Source organism: Dendronephthya gigantea, unplaced genomic scaffold, assembly GCF_004324835.1.
Source record: "Dendronephthya gigantea isolate DGI-Jeju-01 unplaced genomic scaffold, DenGig_1.0 000004F, whole genome shotgun sequence".
NCBI classification, from domain to species: domain Eukaryota; kingdom Metazoa; phylum Cnidaria; class Anthozoa; order Malacalcyonacea; family Nephtheidae; genus Dendronephthya; species Dendronephthya gigantea.
In genome coordinates this window covers 1,587,420-1,606,323 of record NW_021163014.1, presented here as the reverse complement: position 1 = coordinate 1,606,323, position 18,904 = coordinate 1,587,420, and the positions used below count along the sequence as shown (strand labels likewise).

Here is an 18,904-nt window from a genome sequence, read left to right as displayed (position 1 = left end):
TCGTATAAAAATCCTTCGTCCACAATTTTTTTTACGTTTTAATATTTATTATTTCTGGCATTGGCAAAACAGCGTCAACGACTTGTATATAACTGAAATAAACGCTTTATTGCAAGCCTTTGTAGCAGAAAAATAAATCGAAAAATACAAAACAACAAGGTTTCACGGCACAAACAAAAATATTCATACAAAACCAGGGGGGAAATACTGTTGTTTAGATAAACCAGGGGGGAGCATTCTCTTGTAGCGGGCTCATATTTGAGCCTGGTCAGTGGTAGTTACCATGGGCAAAGGGGACCATGTGGCGTCAGCAAAGCTTCTACGCGTGCGCAAAAGGGCGAAGTCCGCCATGTTTTTTGCTTCACTTTTTGAGAAAAAAACATTAGGAGCCGGTCCTCCAGGAATTATTATATAGCTCAGTGATGCATGCTCAAGAATCTAGCTTCAGACATGTTCTGCTTTTTCATGCACCAGGAGATCCTGATCGGAGCTTCCAGCTTTGTTTCCACGCTTCCTGCATTTCATCCAGCAAAATATACACAAAACTAATATGAAAAAAATGGCAAGGAGAGCTACTGTAACAATGAGGATTTTTTTCGTTGATACACGGCTCTGAGTAATCGGCACACGGCTGGTCTGAAAATCTGTTATATTTCCGGTTAATACCAACTTTGTTCCTTGTATTCTTGATGTTGCTCGCAAACGACGGAGTGCGACTGTTGGTTCTATATTTCGAACGAAATATATTCTTTGTTAAGTGATGTGTACCTTTTATAACACGTAAACGTGTAGTAGACGACACTGAAATCTATTGAATTCGTTAAAAACTAGTTTTTCGTTCCTTGTTAATCAGTGCATACACAAGTATAACTCTATCACATTCGTTAAGCTCTTGAAATCACTAAGAATGTCCAATCCATTATCTCATACCTATTCTAAAAGGCGTGTTTCTATTGGCTAAGAGCCGGGGTGTTCAAATTGGAACCTACCTATCAAACCATTATACAAAAATTTCTCAAAACGTTTCCCGAAAAAGAGTGAGATAAAGGCAACCTTCAACCTCCCTGGAAGTGTGTTTTTTATAATTATAGCTTTTCACAGGAAAATCGTTTACCTACCGTCAGTAATAACAATTACGTTGATTTCATTATGAAGATCACGATATCCCACTCTTCGAACATGCAGGCTGTATTCCCCACTATCCAATTTGCTTACGTTATTGATAGTAAAAACTGCCTTTTCTTGTAGACTTGGCTCAATTTCTACACTGTAAATTTCATGCCTTGAATTGTCTCGGCGATAATGTACTTTCTTTGACCCATCCATTGACAATACCACACGATTCGTTATTTGTGAGTTTTCACGAGTCACTCTGTACACAATGATGCCCGTTATTGAGCTGTTCACTGCGATGCACCATGTCCAGTTCATAACAGCCTGATCACCAGGCATGACATCAATGTACTTAGATTGTGTCCTTGTGATCTTTTCACTTTCTACTGTCCCATCACAATTTCCTAATTCAACGCAAGTCAGTCATATTAAATCCTTTTCGCATATTTAAATCTTATTAACCTATGTATATTCATTAAGGTTTAGAAACTGTTTTGAGTGTTTTGTTCACAAATAAACGCACGTGCTGACCATACAATGAACAAGAAATTTCATGATTGAAATTTTCGATACTAAAATTTCGAGTTAATATTGTTTGGTCGGCAATACAGTACATTTATTAATACCAGAAATACAATACAATAAGTTTAAACAATATAGATAAACCTAGGTAATGGTACAGGTTATCGGAAATAATTTCATAAATATATCAAATATCGTATGGTTTAAAAAAATCCTTTATTTCTCTGTTACCCAGAACTAGTTTATAAATAACAGTTTACATATACTTTAATTTGCAATTTAACTTGACTTAACAATTTAACAATTTAACAAAGAATTTAACAATTCTTTTATTCCAGATTTTTAAGATTTGATACATTAGTTTTAAAATAATTTTGATAATAACTCTTCTTACTCAATACAAAAAGCTCATTTAATTCATTTCGATATTTTTTATATTTAATGCAAAATAAAGACTGTTCTTTTCGCAATACTTTTTGAACATCCTATCGATATATTATTTGTCATTTTTTTAGTGGGGCATATTTATCAATTACTTGAGAAATATTCATATAAAAAGTATCAAAAATTGTATTAACATCATTATTTTGGGGCAAAATAGTATTCGATCCCGTCAATCATATTCATTTCATTGGCAAGAGCAGGCATATCGGAATTTGCACAATCTCTTTTGTAAACAACAGTTTCATTGTTTGATTTATACTTATTTACTATCGAGAAATTTCGAATATGATCACTCAAATTCGCAAGTAAGATACTACTAATAGTGTGGCATTCAGCAGAATTAGCAGAATTTATAATAATAGTGTGCGTTTATTTGTAAATAAAACTTGAACATAAAGTCTCTAACACTTTTAACATACAATCTGAGTTTATTGACTGCTGCATTGAAGATCCAAACTTCCTGCAAGCTGTCATTTTTGAATAAACCACGATTTTCATGCGTATTGTTAATAATGAATTATGATTCCCATGATATGTCGCCAGGCAACAAGACACCATGTGATTGATTTCGTCATATCGCGTGAGTACATTTAGGCCAATGCACGAAGATTGTATTTTAAATACATATAAGGCATTTTTATCCTTGTCCTTTTACGTACGCGTCCACATTATGAAATGTGTGTACAACGGAATAAACGAGAAGTACACGCATGCAGTTCCTCTCGTCTTTTTGAAGATGACTGCATGACTTCCTAGGCATATAAGTAAAATACTCGGTCGGATAAAATTAACTTGAGCTATGAAAATTATATTCCACTATAAATTGATTGCTAATAGTTCAAACTACTCGAGCACTTTTGCGGATTTTCGGGACGGTCTATGTGCATTTGACAGAATCCGAGTTTTCTAGTTCAATTTCGACAAAGGAAGCTCAGAGTCATTTAGTGTCGCTTGTAGTCACTGCATAGTTATTCGAAAAAAATTTATTTCACTTTTAGGCATGGCTTGATGATTTTTTTGTTTTGATGATTGGATTTTATAACCGTTGTTTAAGCTTTGGCAGTCCATAACTGTACAGTCGGCTAAATTCAGCGAAAAAGGTGCTATTTATTTCACTTTGATGGCTATAAATTATGCGCAATTTGGGCATCGAATTTTAAGATATAATTAAACCTAAAAATGAGCGAATAAAATAACACATTACAGACAAAAATCATGTTTGCACGTTGCCTGGATCTATCCCCCCCCCTAGCCCTCTGCATGGTTCCGCAGCCCGGTATATCCAACATACAATCTTCGCGCTTTGGCCTAAATCTACTCACGCGATTGGTCAAAATCAGTCACGTGATCATGGGAGTCATGAAATTTCTCGTCCATTGTATGGTCAGCGCGTGCGTTTATTTGTGAACAAAACACTCACAACAGTCTCTATATATAACGCTTCAATAAATCATTCGAGTCGTACCATATTAAATACAAGACTGGGTCTGGTGAGTTGAGAAATTGCTTAATTATTTACAAGGGGTTTCTGATTATTTATTTTTCGCTTTATAAAATCTAAATTACCGATTACATTATAACAAAATAATTTTATGACGTCTCGCGAATTAAGATTAAAGCAAATCTATAAGACGATAGACTATGAGTCTATGACCCATACTTAACAGCATTGATGAGATCAATCAGCTTGTCTGATAAAGATCATCAGCAACTATTGAAAAGTACTCACCTGCGATACATACAGACAGGCCCAGAATGCACTGTAACAGGAGCAACGATTTGAAAACGTTTCTAATATGATCCATCATATGCATGCAAACTGTTTTAACCAAATTGACCATTTGAAGTTACGATTATAAAACTGGTCTCACTAGTAACGGTCACAAATATTTTCAAGTATTTTCTTAAAAAAAATTCACGAATACTTTTTGACATTTGGGTTGCGGATTAATCTAAAAACGAAAAAGAGATTTTCTTAAAAATCTGTATAGTCTCTATATATTATTTATTTCTTCAATAAATATTTTTTTACGAAACTTTTGATCTGTTGAAGTAACAAAAAAACTATTTTCTTTCGTGCGGATTCATTGAAATTTAATAAAACGGAATGTATTTTATGTCATGTTTAAAATTTTAAACTTTTCTTCACCGAAAATAGGCTAGGGGTCCTCCAGATATGAATGTTGGAGGAAGACTCAGCTGAGCTACCCTCTGCAATACCTGAAATAAGGGTATTAGACTTGATCGGCAACATTCAGATTTCTGGTTTGCATGGTGGTTAACTATCAAACCCAGTGAGGGTTTAATATATTTATTATAGGATAGCAACGCCGTTGCTAAAAGTTAATCCAAAGATATTTAAAAGGTTTTTGGATTAAACCCCAGTCCTTTACGTATGCAGCCGATTATTTTTTTTATCATAGAATGTTCTCGAATACCTCTATTCCTCTTATAAGCTCTTTCAACTTCCGCAAAATTTCGCTTCACTTTTACATTGGTAGCAAATTCCTTAAGTTTCCACTCAATATATTATATACAATGTAGAGCTCAATACTGAAACCAAAAATATAACGACACTTCATATAGAGAGAGCTCACTATTTAAATAGTACGTTAGTATGATACGGTCTCGTAGGCTAGTAGCTGAACCATTACTGTCTATTAAAGTGCAGTGCATACCTTACCTATATATAAAGGAATATAAACTATGTAAAAATAGTGTGCTGTGAATTGTATACGACATCATAAAGAAATATATTATACCAAAGGACTTTTAATAGCAAACAAAATTTGCATGATTACCCAAACAATACAGTCTCTATAATTTACCGGAATAACATTTAAACAATAATTATTATTAAAATCACTTTCATTTTCGCTTGCTATATATATCAGTTCCAGCAGAAAAGAATAAGAATAAGCCGTCCTGCATTTATCCCGACAGATTCATAGAAATATGTAAGATAACTAAATGTTGTATGCAATCTGTGCACATAGTTAAAATGTATCATTACGCTGATAGTCCAATTTTCTACTTTATAAATACTCAAATAGCTACTCTTACCATGCACATATATTGCTATCTTGTGTAACGACGTCCTTAGTGTCATACGCAGCCTAATACAGAGCTCAAAATTTAAACCAAAAATACAACGGCACTCCATATAAAAATTATAGAGAGCGCACTATTTAAACCAAAAATATAACGAGTATACGTTAGTATGATACGGTCTCGTGGGTTCGTAGATGAACAATTACAATCCAGTAATTATAAAGAGCAGTGCATCTAGAGTAATTCGTTATAGTTTCCTGTTCACCTATTGGGAAAATTCCCCTCGGCTCGACGCCTACAGATTTTTATTTGATTCGCAGAATTTATTGAGGGTGTTCATCATGAAATTCAATAAACATTTCAATGTTGTCAAAATCCGTTTCGGTTTCGATATTGAATTTACTGGAAGAAACGAAATTATTAAGCCGATAAACGTCCGTAATAATACGTATGCAGAGAATGTACCGAGAGAATACCCAACTATATTGTACGCCTGAACTAAACAAATTGCTGTTTCACTAGCAATACTTACGGTGAACAATATACTGATGTAAACATGAATTTTACATACTGTACAATGCACTGTACGTGCGTCATATCATAATAATTATTGCGTAGGTGCATGAAGGCCGGAAAATTTCGAGGTTGCCAGACGGCTGGACTATAGTACCTGACTGTAACTTACATCATAGTTGACCTTAGTTAACATACCAGACAGTGAGACCAACTCAGTTCTCCGCCAAGTTTATTGAAATTAATTGTACCGTGGTTATTGATCTTTCTGTTGACTGTACTTGTTGCTGTTTAAACTGAATAACTGAGGTTTGTAAAGATGTATGCACTTACCTATAGCAATTCATACTAGGTTTCACCACTCAATTCAAGTTTTGTGCGTTCAAAATAAAGAGTTGTGAATTTTATGACATCATAAAGATATATAATTTATTATACTAATAGAATTTTAATGGCAAACAAAATTTGTCCCTAAAATTTCCCGGAATAAATTTGAAACAAACAATAGTTATTATTAAATTAATATCACTCTCACTTTTGCTTTTGCTTTTAGTTTCCAAAATATATAGTCTCAAGAAAGCATAACAAAAGCAGTCGTGCAGAATGATGTAGGATAACTATAAAGGCTATGTTACACGGTGCAATTTTTCTTGCAAATTGCAATGCAATTCTACTTTAAAGAGATGTAAATTAGTGAAGAGTCGTCAAAATGTAAGAAACGCCATGGAGTGTAATAAAGACAGACGTTTGGTAGCTGCCAAATTTATTTCCTCAAAAGAAGAATAACATTGCAAGTTGCAGGAAAAATTGTACCGTGTGACAGGGCCTTAAATGTTGTATGCAATTTATGTGCATGGTTTATGTATGATTGCGCGCTGATGGTCCATTTTTCTACTTTAAATACTCAAATACTCTTACCATGCACATTGAAATCTTGTGTAACGACATCCTTATTCAATATATGAAAGGTTCATATACGCAGCCGAGCATCTTAAAGTAAAGCATAGAACAGCATAAAGCATGTAAAGAAGCTTATTTAGTTTATAGTGTTCGATGCGGCGCTCTAATGTGTCAGTCAACGAGAAGTGACGTTATTTCTATATAGCTCATTCTGAGTAGATATGTCTGTACTTCAGTTGCGCAAAAATAATTGTTATTAAGACTTAAGGTTTTTTAACAGCCGAAGATGGATTGCTTTTTGGAAAATGGTGTGCGACCGACACTCCTGACAATTTTTTACCAATTCAATACCACTCACGCTTATATTATTAATACATCCGGTCTCCCACTGTTAGAGGAATTGACATGTACTTAGAAAACCGATTCCTGGTAAATGATCATTATTATACGCATAGTGGAAGTCCGTAAAATATGATTTTAAAAAAACATATATATTTGTTCCATAGACTTTTGCATGTACATTAAGGAAATGTAATCACATGACCACAGCTGAAAAGAGAGTTAAAAGAAATGCAAAGTTTGACTGCAAATTTTGTAAAATGCGAGAAATACAGCCTTGCAAATACAGCCTTTTTCACGAAAAATTCACCATTGAGTGAGTACTATAATTGTGAAGAACTTTTAATGTAATATAAAGGCAATGCTACAAAAGATGACTAGTTATCTAGGAAATATAGCCCTCTTTTCCGGACTGGTTACGCATTCTGAATTTGTTGAATTATATTATGATATTGCCTTACAGGCTTGCCTTAAATGCATGCCGCTGTTGTTTATTTAACGTATAATATATACAAGAGAGCAACTGGATGATTAACCACATGCAGTTAAATTCTAGTTTAGTGCACCCGATCGTTCCTCAAAATCCTTATCACCCATTCGCAGGCATTGCAATCCTATAAATACTCCATAGAGATCATAAATGAAACTGGAGGGGTCATCGAGGAGAAATTGGGGAGCGCGTTAATGCAGGGCAAATTCTAGTCCCGGATGTTCACTCATTCGAGGCCAAATAAGTCGTTTTTACATAGTATACAGAGAATTTTAACGAGTTACTTTAACTCCAAAAATGGAGTTAAAAAAAACGGTGACAGAATAATCCGTATTTTAGAGTTGCTTTAACTTGGTAAAATTCTGTGTATACCAAGCTTTTTTTTATTTTTAAATGATTTTTTCCCTAAAATATCATCTCAGCTAGGATGTCTAAGGTGGTAAAACCAGTTCCAAAAAGCATTGTTTTTCCTTAACAAACCGGTAAAGCGACTTAAAAAACGAAAATAATTTTTTATTACAAATTTTAGTTGTTGCTAACGTAGTTTGCTAAGGAGGCATTGATCTAGCTAATCAGCACTTGGATTAGCATCCGGGATATGAATTTGCCCCCCATTATCGCGCTACCTTTTTCGACTGATGTTTTCGATACCAATGTCTGCTCTAGTGTTATTTATAGTCTCTTTGACTGAATACTCACCATTCGCATTTTTCCTATCGAGCTCGCGATCTGCGCTTTGCCTAACCCAATCTGACGAAACTCGCAGTCGTTGAGCTTTCAAAAATGAAATTTACCAACAATCTTGTACTCAAAAGCTTGGGCAACTACAAGTTTTTGCTGAGTGCATAAGCTAACAACACGCGAGACTCGTAATGACTGCCAAATCTTCCTGATGGGAATGAGGGAGGAGTAATTAATTATTATAAGGTCGGTGGTTTTCTAGAATTTTTTGATAGCCTTTCTTAATGTAGTTAACGTGTAGTTATAATGAAAGCAGCTACTATAAATGGGACGCGAAGGCAAGTATATCTAGGCATTTCCCGATAATGCCAGTGAATAAATAATCAGTTTAATAGTCGAGATTTTATTTAATAATTATAGTGCGCAATTAGCAGTATGGGTCATGTATAAGTCTAAAAGTTGCTTCCTGTTAGCCAAAAAAGCAAAAGTTGCTCCAGGTAGCTGGAAAACAGAACAGTTATTCAAATTTTAAAAAGGTTGCTTAAAAGTTGCCGAGCACAATCAGGAAAGGCCTAAGTATATCTAAAGAGGCAGACTGGTTTAGTTTAAAAGCAGTAGTTCCGAAAAAAATTCGGAAGAAATATATTTTCAACTTAGCTGAACCATATGGTTCGATATTTTAAGCGCTATGCGTAATTCTATATAATAATGATCCTCTTTTTATGAAATAGAGGCCTTTTCCCTTCCTCCTTTAAGTCTGCAATTTTCCAACGGTAAATGACTACCAAAGTTACTTTAACATGGTTTGTCATACAGCGATGTTCAGGAGTGATGTGATATGTCAGAAAATCTAGTAAGCGATTGTTTTACTTAATAGATTTTTTAGCTTGCATGCAAGTTAACCCATTTAAGACTTGTGACCATAGAATAACCAATCAAACTTAAGTATTTCAGGCCATGTGACTTGAAATGATGAAAGTTCAAACATTTGCCGCCGGGCAAAGGTTTCCAATGAATATATCTAATTACACATATTTTTTGTGTTTGAGTAAGGTTTTATTTTAATTTAAAAGTTAAAATTTCTGTTTGTCTTTACATTCTAAACAAAAAATTCATTTACAATAAATAATCATTTTTCCTTTATTTCAACGTCCGGACTAAAAAGTTGTACAGAGCGGGAATTGGAATATGCTAATAAGACAGTAATTAGAACTGCACAATATTCATAAATTTTAAACATGAAAGAGTTGTCTTGCGCTTTGTGAATGACTTATCAAGAATGTAAATGCAACAAATTATATTTAAGGGCTTAAGCAACAAAAATTTTGGTGTGTTGTTTTACCCATGCACATAATAAGAGTGGAATCTTTCGAAATTAAATCACAACAATTTTCTATTTGAAGCTAAATTGCAGCGGCGTACGGGAAACGAAAATTGGCGAAGGGGCGTATATTGATATATTCATGTTGTGCAAGAATATTTCTTTTCAAATCCATTTTCTTTACAGGTCTGTTAACGTGGCTCCCTACAGTTCTATGGTTGTATCGCGGTAATTAAAACGCTAGGAAATTGAATTCCTGATTTTTGTGACGTCATAAACATAAAAATAAATGTATTTCTCTTGTTTTTTCTTCGGTAAATTCTTTTCAAACTTTACACAGTTTTTTGTAATCTTGAGATGCGTAAAATGTGCAAGTTTTAAGAAAATCGTACGAGCCGAATTTTTTTTAGGATTTTTTGAGGATTTAAAAAAAAGTGCTCCTACGATTTTTTTAAATGCTAACATTAGAAAGAATTATGGGTAAGATTACTGTGTGGAAAAAATTAGAAAGTTTTAACGAAGAAAATTTCAAAAACTTATCTCAGAATCTGCAAATTGGCCCCGTTTTAAAATCGTTATGTCATCATGGCAACGAGGATATTTTACGAAGTTTTATATATTTCGTAATTTGCGATATCATAGCACTTATGTGGCCAAGTTTCGTGATCATACTTTGTAAGATGATAAAATAATGGTTTCGAACACAATTGCACATTACACAATCAAAACTGTAGGGAGCCGCCTTAACATGAATACATAAATAATCATGTACCCCCCCCCCAATTATCGTCTCCCGTACGCTACTGCAAAATTGTCGTTTAAGATTTAGCACGACGCGTCACTGTGACGCATCGGTCTGAAAAAACAATTTGCATGCAATCGTAAAAATTTCCAAATTTCAAATGATAAAAAAAACAGAACCGAATTTTTAAGTTTGATTTTTGGTTGGGAGAAAATAAAAAATAGTCTCCTGCATATAATTAGCAATTATTCGCCGAATGCGTTGTAAATATCACACGACTTATTTTTTGGCAAATATATGTAATAAATGAAAACAAATATTTCGACACATTTCAAGAATAGAAATAAAACGATGTTTTTTATGCAAAATAAAGTTGAGCTCCGTCAACAATTTGTTTTTTAAAGTAAATTAGGTTGTAGGATAAATGGATAATACATTAGAGATGCCTAGGGAGAAGGCTAAATACATATATTATCCCAAATAAAATAGCCACTCCAAAAAAATTGTTGCTTAAAGCCCTTAAATTGAATTTTGATTTTGTAATGATTATTCACGATATTTCCTAATGTTTATGTATCATTTTTCATGTGAACTAAATATAGGCGGCTACATTTTTTACTTTGACACTAACTGCACTGCATTTACAAAGAAATCCAGGTGATCACGTGCCATTTTTTTGTCTTAAATTTCCCGCTCCATTGCTTCTATGCCAAGCAATTTGCTGGCTCAATTTGTTTGCGCATGTGCAGCCAAATTTCCCACCTGTTGCTCGGTATGGATTTTGTTTGATAGGAAATTTAATTTATTTTCACAGATTGGATAACAGATCACCTGGATAACATTGTACAACCACAATCGTACGTTTACAGAAAGTGTAAGATCCATCCAGCAGTCATAATTCCGGCAGTGATAACAATAATCCGTACCCCAGATGATATATTTTTTCCTTGAATGAGAAAAACGAACGACAAGAAGTCAGTTAAATAACATCATTCATGCCTATATACTGTTTATTTCCCGAAAAGGAAAAGCGAGGCTAGTTGGCTTCAAAATATAGGCGGACTCCACATGATTTTTTTTATACTAAAGAGATTAACCTACCGGCAGAGGGCTGCGTAGTATTGGTCCTATTCCCTGAAGACAAAACTAAATACAAAAAATGCATAAAATCATGGCACGACTTCGTTGTCAATTTTTGACGATAGCAGACCCGTTTAATTACCTGAGGTATTCGTAATGGTCGTCGTTGTCACGGTAGAGAACGAAACTAAACAAAGGGCAAAGCAAATTGAAATAGAAACTATAACCGTGCATTAATGCGAAGGATCTGTCAACTATTGATTGCTGACAATAACAATGAAGACATAACATTATAAAATCATCGGTTGTCAATTTTTTGCAAGAGCAGACCCCGTATACTCCCTGGGGTACTCGTAATACTTGTCATTGCATATCACAGACGTGGGCTGCTATCAATGTTCGTTATAACCGCAGTACGCGAATCATTATTTTAAGCGAGAATAAACGAAAGTTAGTCAATGCAAATTGAAACAGAAATTAACCATTGTCGCTAGGCAGTGGCGACAAACCATGTGTCTCCACGCCGATCCATTATTAATACCAACATATTATACTTTCCGAAGATATAAATGTTTTCTTAACAGTTTCTAAGAAATTTGAACTGGGAAACAGCCAATGTCAAGAATAGTTAATTAACCCTGCTTTATTTCGGCAAATAATTATAAGGGATGATGTAATATGAGATCCATTCTAGGCTTGCTTACCCCTCATAACAGCCAACATTTCAAAACATTTTTTTTTATTTTCACCGCTTAAACACCAGAAAAGGCTCTGTGTCAACTCGCTTTAATTTCCAACGATCATATCGTCGACTATTCGCAAAATCCAGACGTCAGAGCGTCGTTTCGCTGTGTTTTAGGTGCAGTATGGTGGCCGATAGCTATCATAGAAAATTTTGATTAAATCAATATGAAATTTTCAAAAATATATAAAAAAAACGAAATAAAATAAAAAACAAATGATAAAGCAAATTAAATTTCAAATAAAATGAAAATAAAGTGCTTTTAAAATCAAAGGCAAAGCCAAATTAAATTGAAATTAAAAATACTACCGGCCGAGCGCTATCAAAGCAAAATCAAATTGAAATAAAATGAAATTTCTTACCGGCTGAGCGCTATCATAGTACACCGTGAAGCTTTGCGCCGCTAGTACAAGTACCCAGGCCCTTGCAGCTAATTTTCACTTTTTCCGATCGAAGTCGAAGCTAATATAAGCATGGGTGACCGGGCGGCTTGGAAAAACTTTCAAAAACAAATGACAGCAAAGAGAGGGAACAAAAGGCCCAATGCGAAGATTTTGGAAGAAGAGTCTATGACAGTTCAACGATTGAGTGCCGACGTTGCCGGGAAAGCGCAAAAATATCAACGAGTCGGTGCGAGGGAATTTGTGCCATTCGAGTACGAGGAGTTGACTATTGAAAACATAAAAAGTGCGTGTTTACATCATTTTGATGTGAGTGAAAGTGCTGTTTGTGATGTCCTAGCAGGCGAACAGGGCCCCTCATGTTCGTCTGTTAAACAAATCCCGAATCTCAGCGTCATTCACGTGCGTTTTATTGAGGGCGAAAGCAAAGTCGCCGATGATGTTACAGTGATCAATGTCCCCAAAAAGAAACGAAAGACTGCCGTCTCGTCGCCAGTAAAGTCGACCAAAGTAAAAGAAATTCAACCAACTACAAGTAAATTCATACCGCGCAGCATATCGGCTGTGGAAATGTTAAAGCTGGGAAGAGAGATAAGGTCAAGCCAGACTAACGAAGTAATTATTCATAGTTTTGATATGGCAGAATTAGCATGGAACCCGACACCTGTGAAAGCAGCATTCGTTATTGAAGCGGATCCGTTCGACAGAGGGGGATTCCGGCAAGCCTTTAAAGCGACAAGTGTCACCAAAGGGTTTGATGGTATCACATGGGTCGTGAAAAAATATCTCGACCAGACCAAGTCAGATATTGAAGTTCTGGGTCAAACAGTCGAACAACATACTAAAAAGGTTGTGCAAATGCACAATCTAGCCAGAAATTTCACCGCGAGACTGGAAAAAGAAATCACTACAAAAGGCATAGTGGATAAATTTGGTCCGACCTTCAAGTATAATAAGATATACTATGGTATCTCTGCAGGCGAATGTGTAACGGTTGAAGAATTTGTGCCTGGTACATTCGACAAAAATTTGTGACCCTCCACGGGAAAACCAACATTAACGGTTTGAAAAAACGGGCTGAAATACCGTTTGCTATCCGTTTTCTATCCGTGAAAATCAAAAACGGTTGCCGTAAAAAAAATTTAAACGCCCGTTTAAATTTTTTGGCATGGCGTTTAAACGGTTTGTTCAAAACGTGAAAACGTTTTGACTGATCCGTGAAAACGTTTTGACCGATCCGTGAAAACATTTTGGTACAGCTGTAACGTTTTGGTAGGGCCGTAAAACGTTTTGGTAAAGCCGTGAAAACGTTTTGATAGAGCCGTAAAAACGTTTTGGTAGGGCCGTCAAAACGTTTAAATAAAACCGTGAAAATGTTTTCGTAATCAGGTTCATTACCAGAAATTTGCGACATGATAATTTGCATATATACTAATTTGCATTTAACTTTCAGCATAATGGCCTTCAACTTTTACTATTAAATACATATAGTAAATACACAAAATCTAAAAATGCCGTTGACCTAGATCTTGCCCACGGTTTGCCGACCTCTGGATCAATAAAACAGCCGTTTCCCAACGTTTTAATGATCGAATTACTTACCTTAGGTATTTCTACGTTCGGCCAAATGATTGTGAACAAATGGGTATATAGCCTTCGTATTATTCAAGTTACAGATAAGACTGATAATATTTTTTAACAGTAAAAATCCGAGCCGTACAAGAAAGTTTATACAAAAATACGAAAGACAATATCTTTAACAATTTTTTTGGTACATTATACGTCAATTTATTAACTATCTGAATCGAAATATTCGAATCAATGTGAGCGATTTTAAAAGTTCGTGGACAGAACACGGACAAAACTTTGAGCAATATATCTTTAAATTTGGCAGAATGCAGAAATGCCCAAGCTAAAAAACTCTGTCACCAAAACGTTTCTAAACAGCTGCTCTACCGATCTAGAGGTCGGCAAACAGTGGGCAAGGTCTAGGGCAACGGCATTTTTAAGTTTTGTATAATTACCTAATGTATTTTATAGTAAAAGTTGAAGGCCATTATGCTGAAAGTTAAATGCAAATTAGTATACATGCAAATTATCATGTCGCAAATTTCTGGTAATGTTTCACCTAACCACTCAAACGTTTCCGCTAGCGTGCAATTAAATATATCTATCCGACAGTCGGGACTCTTGTAAAGTTTAATATCGTATAAAACTACATATCAAAGTATATTGTATATCGAAGGCAAGCAAAATCTGTCGAATACCCAATTGAAATCCCTATCACTGATTATTGCGTACTAAGAAATATGATTGACCCAAAATATGTGTCTGTCGAGGATCTTTCAATAAAGCATATTATCACAGAAGACACGGTGATGCCGCCACTGGTGATTTGCCAGCTTGCATTGCCAGAAAAAATGTGATTTTGAAATATAATCACCCGGATCCCAAAAATCCTGGGTTTTTTCGCGATTATAAATGTATATAGCTATTTCTAATGCGTGTGTGAAGATATCTAAATTAAGATTTATGACAGCAATTAGATTCTATACATATATCTACTAAGCAACTATCTGGGATGTAAATATAATAAAACTATAACGGAAATATCTCATATTTGTTTTTATGCAAATATACTATACAGATTCCAATACGTATAATAAGTTCTATATACAATTACTTATAGCTCTGGTTCGGAACTGTTTTGACGCACTTCTTTTTCTCCTATTATAAACTATTTGGCACGACCAAACAACTTTCACATTCATAACCATGCATTTCGCGATCCATTTTTGGCAAAAACAACGAATTATTGCGTTATAGCATCGTGTGCAAGCTTCCTGTTATTTTTCATCAACTTTCATCCTATTTACCTATTACATATATTGTAGTGGATGCATACGTGTATACAGTAGCTATATAACATTTACATTATAGCATATACACGTATACTACACTACGCAATATTTTCAACAAGGTGCATTTAACCAATTTTCGCCAGTGCATGCGTGTCGAAGTTTGAAAATGGGTTGGTAAAAAATCGACATGATATATATAAACTCGCCATTTTTCTGCCATATCGCCTTTTTGGACTGTAGTTATGTATATGCTTTCATTTTGAGAGCACATGCACGACTACACATGCAGTCAGATAATAATTAATATAGTGTTATGCTGTATAACCAGATTAATGAGATTATTCTAATCCGTACTTAAAATATACGCAAAAATTTAGATGTCATTGAAAAGATTTGATCTCTGTCGGAAAAATTTTAGCTCCATGTCAATAGCTATTCTTATTTAACTAAAATTATTGGTGGTCACAAATATCTCTAAAAATTTCATCAGGAAATACTTTATTTCCTTCCATACTTTAGAGCATCTGCTCAAACATTAACAGTAGAATAGAATGTTATCTGCATACGCTATCTGCGCTACTATATACCCTGCATGAAAAAGAAGTTTTTGTTAGTTCAATAATATAGGAAGGCCCGGCGTTCCGTAATCCGAAGGTCAAGATTTTCGCCCTGAAAAGCAACTTAATACTCCATCCCGGCGCCAATTAAGGTGAACAAAATTTTTAACTAAAGCATATAGCAATAGCATACTGCTCATATAGAAACAGCGGTTCGAAAGTCTCAAAAATGCGCACAACCTTTTTGCAAAGCATATAGCAGTGCAGTCGCCCATATAGAAACGACAATCCGAAACGCACGCACGGGGGAGTTTATACTCACCATCATAACAAAAAATCAATCCACATCATCTTCGAGACATCTAATTGTGACACAATTTGTGCCCCCTGCCTACGATAACCCAAGCAAGACTTCTCCAGAAATATTATGTGTTGATGCATAAAATGTATCTACTGACTCTCGTGTCTGGAGAAATCTTATTTGCTTGTCCTGCCTGTCTCAGCTTAGCAATTAATAAGGTTGCATCTGCACACAAATTACTTGGGAATTTGCATACAATTTTTGGTAAAGAAACATTTTTGGTGGTTTGAGTGCAGATGCACCTATTTATGTTATCTCAGTTTTGTGACCACCCAATTAAAGTTCTCAAACCTCTTTGAACCTCTGGCAAACGATGTCCGATTTTACGATGTTCGACTGAACCAAAGTGATCTTGACCAAACAGCAACTTTCTTTTGTCATATAGTCTACAAAAATTTCATATAAGCCTTAGAGTGTACAAGTGTTATATATATGTTCTATTTTACGTCATTACGTTATAGTAATACACTGTATTGCAGTTGGCACTTAACATATAAATATATATGCACACAAGGCAAAAAAAATAAAGTTTTGATCGAGCCAACAGTAATACGAGATCTGATGATTCATGATTTCATCGATAGAGCCTGATTTCAATGCTTGACGGGAATTATTTCCAAGCGTGACTCATAAAGTATTTTTAATTAAACATGCCTTATATCCAACACTACAGTCTAGAAATTAAATTAATAAATATTCAATATGTGTTCATACCTTTATATGCACGTGTTAAAACACCTCGACGTATCCATAGATATCAATATCCAGCAAATATTTGGGATAGCGGGGCTTTGCGAAATTAGTGTTAAAGATCTTTAGCCGCGCGCTTATATGAACTTGATTGGCGCCATTTCATATTTGTTCATTTCGCCGCTCTATACCTGGCAGCAGGCTTCAAAGTGCAAATTTGCAATGACCATACATGCCAAATGCATGATTACAATTTAATAACCGGAATGCAATTTCCTTATAAAGAGAACCCAAATCAAAATTAGTGAATATTTTCCTATTGTCCCAGGAGCTGTTAAGTATAAATTCCAATGTTCATTTTCTGATGAATTAATAACGACACTATATAAAGCAAAATATCGAGGAGATCAAACTTAGATGTTTGTAAGACCTATGATAATAGAACGAATTGAGTTTCTTTTAGATATAAAATATCGTCAAATATTGTATTAGGCTTATACGCTGCAGCATGTCAACTGCCAATCTAACCCATTGGGCTTGTGCCAGTTGTGCGCAAGGACTGCACACACTTGGAAAAAACATAGCGCTAAAACTCAACCTCGTAAAACGCGCAATTTGTAGACCGTGTCTTTCATTGCTTATGCTATAGTTTAATATCCACACAGCTTATATATAGTTAAATGGTATAATATCGATTATAATTTCTGGCTTGTTATATTTGTCACATGGTCCTGATTATTTTGAACAGATAGTATGGCTTGTGTTTTGTGCCTATCAAATTTTTACGCTAAATTTCAGTGAACAATATTACGATGTTCATTGGGCGCCTTTCTTGTGGCTCTATTTTTTTCATCACTTTCATACAATCTCTATCATTTGTACAATTTGAGCTTTTCCGCGTTCCACGTTTCCGATTCGAGGAGCTAGTCGAGGGAAATCAAATTATAACCAAACATAAGATGCCTGATTATAAATGTGCTTCAGTGCTTGGTGCATCTGACTTTGCCGAAAGTTGCAAAATGTTTTATTCTGATCGCCCTAGGTTGTTGATACAATTATTGCGATGTAGTCTAATAGTTATTTAGATTTATTTCATTACTTACACAACTATATATAAGGGTTTTAATCATTGCATACTTAATAGTAATACTATATACAGTTATCCGGTTTTGCTCATACTATCAGGTTGTTTCGTATCTATCCCAATGACTATTTAAACGACTTCCAACAACCACACAACAACAATGCAATTCTACGTAATGCTGTTTTAATGCATATATGGCTAGCGACGTTGCATGTTTGTGCGCGCGTTGAACCAAAGCTTTATGGAAACAACAAAAGTATTAAAGCATAGATTCTAACCATTGCATTACCGCGGCATTCAAAAAACAATAAATTTTTGAAAGAAAGCTTTTTCAGTTTATGACTTGAAATTTGACCTTAATGACATATTTGCATGCACTGCATGAACGCTAAGAGAATTCTTGAAGCGCACGAAATAGCATTCGATTCGGCTAAAATGATATAACCCCTTTACTTAAGGCTTAAGCCTTCTGTTAAGGAACTGAATACGTTTCTAGGAGTATTATGTGTTACACATTCGTCACTTCTTCTATAAAGTTGTAACATTGCAAATGTTTAATCTAATGTTCTACCAAATCCAATGCGATTAAACAAAATTCCGGCAAACGCTCCAACGAACGGTAAATCAAAACGGTTGAACCATTACCAGAAATTTGAGACATTTTGCGTCCGCGTTCGTGGGCAGCGTCCGCTTCTTGACCTAAGGAATTGGTGAAAATTTTATAAAATGGCTCGATGGTATAATTATGCAATTATAATTATGCTTCAAATATATATGGCCGGATGCTTAACACACTGAAAAATCATGAAATTTCAAACGCTGTGGGAACCGTGGCGGTAAAAAATACGAAGATATTTATGAGTTATATCGGTAGCTATATCACAACCAAGACATTCCAACTCCGAACTTTGCATCGTCCAAAAGGAAAGTGGTGTATTTGACCAGATTGTAGAGCATGTTTACCGATATTACTATGGTTTATATAGCCGAATCATTCAAATTGGACTTGTAT

The 18,904-nt window shown here is 34.9% G+C and overlaps 1 protein-coding gene across 1 annotated transcript; it reads right to left on the bottom strand.

The window, feature by feature from the left end:
* Positions 1-401: 401 nt before the first annotated feature.
* Positions 402-3,968, bottom strand: LOC114515701. The gene is made up of 3 exons (XM_028535002.1): positions 3,809-3,968; positions 1,119-1,517; positions 402-725 (listed from the first exon to the last, which is right to left on the bottom strand). The coding sequence occupies exons 1-3, from the start codon at positions 3,918-3,920 to the stop codon at positions 445-447; spliced, it is 792 nt and encodes a 263-aa protein (XP_028390803.1). The 5' UTR covers positions 3,921-3,968; the 3' UTR covers positions 402-444.
* Positions 3,969-18,904: the final 14,936 nt, after the last annotated feature.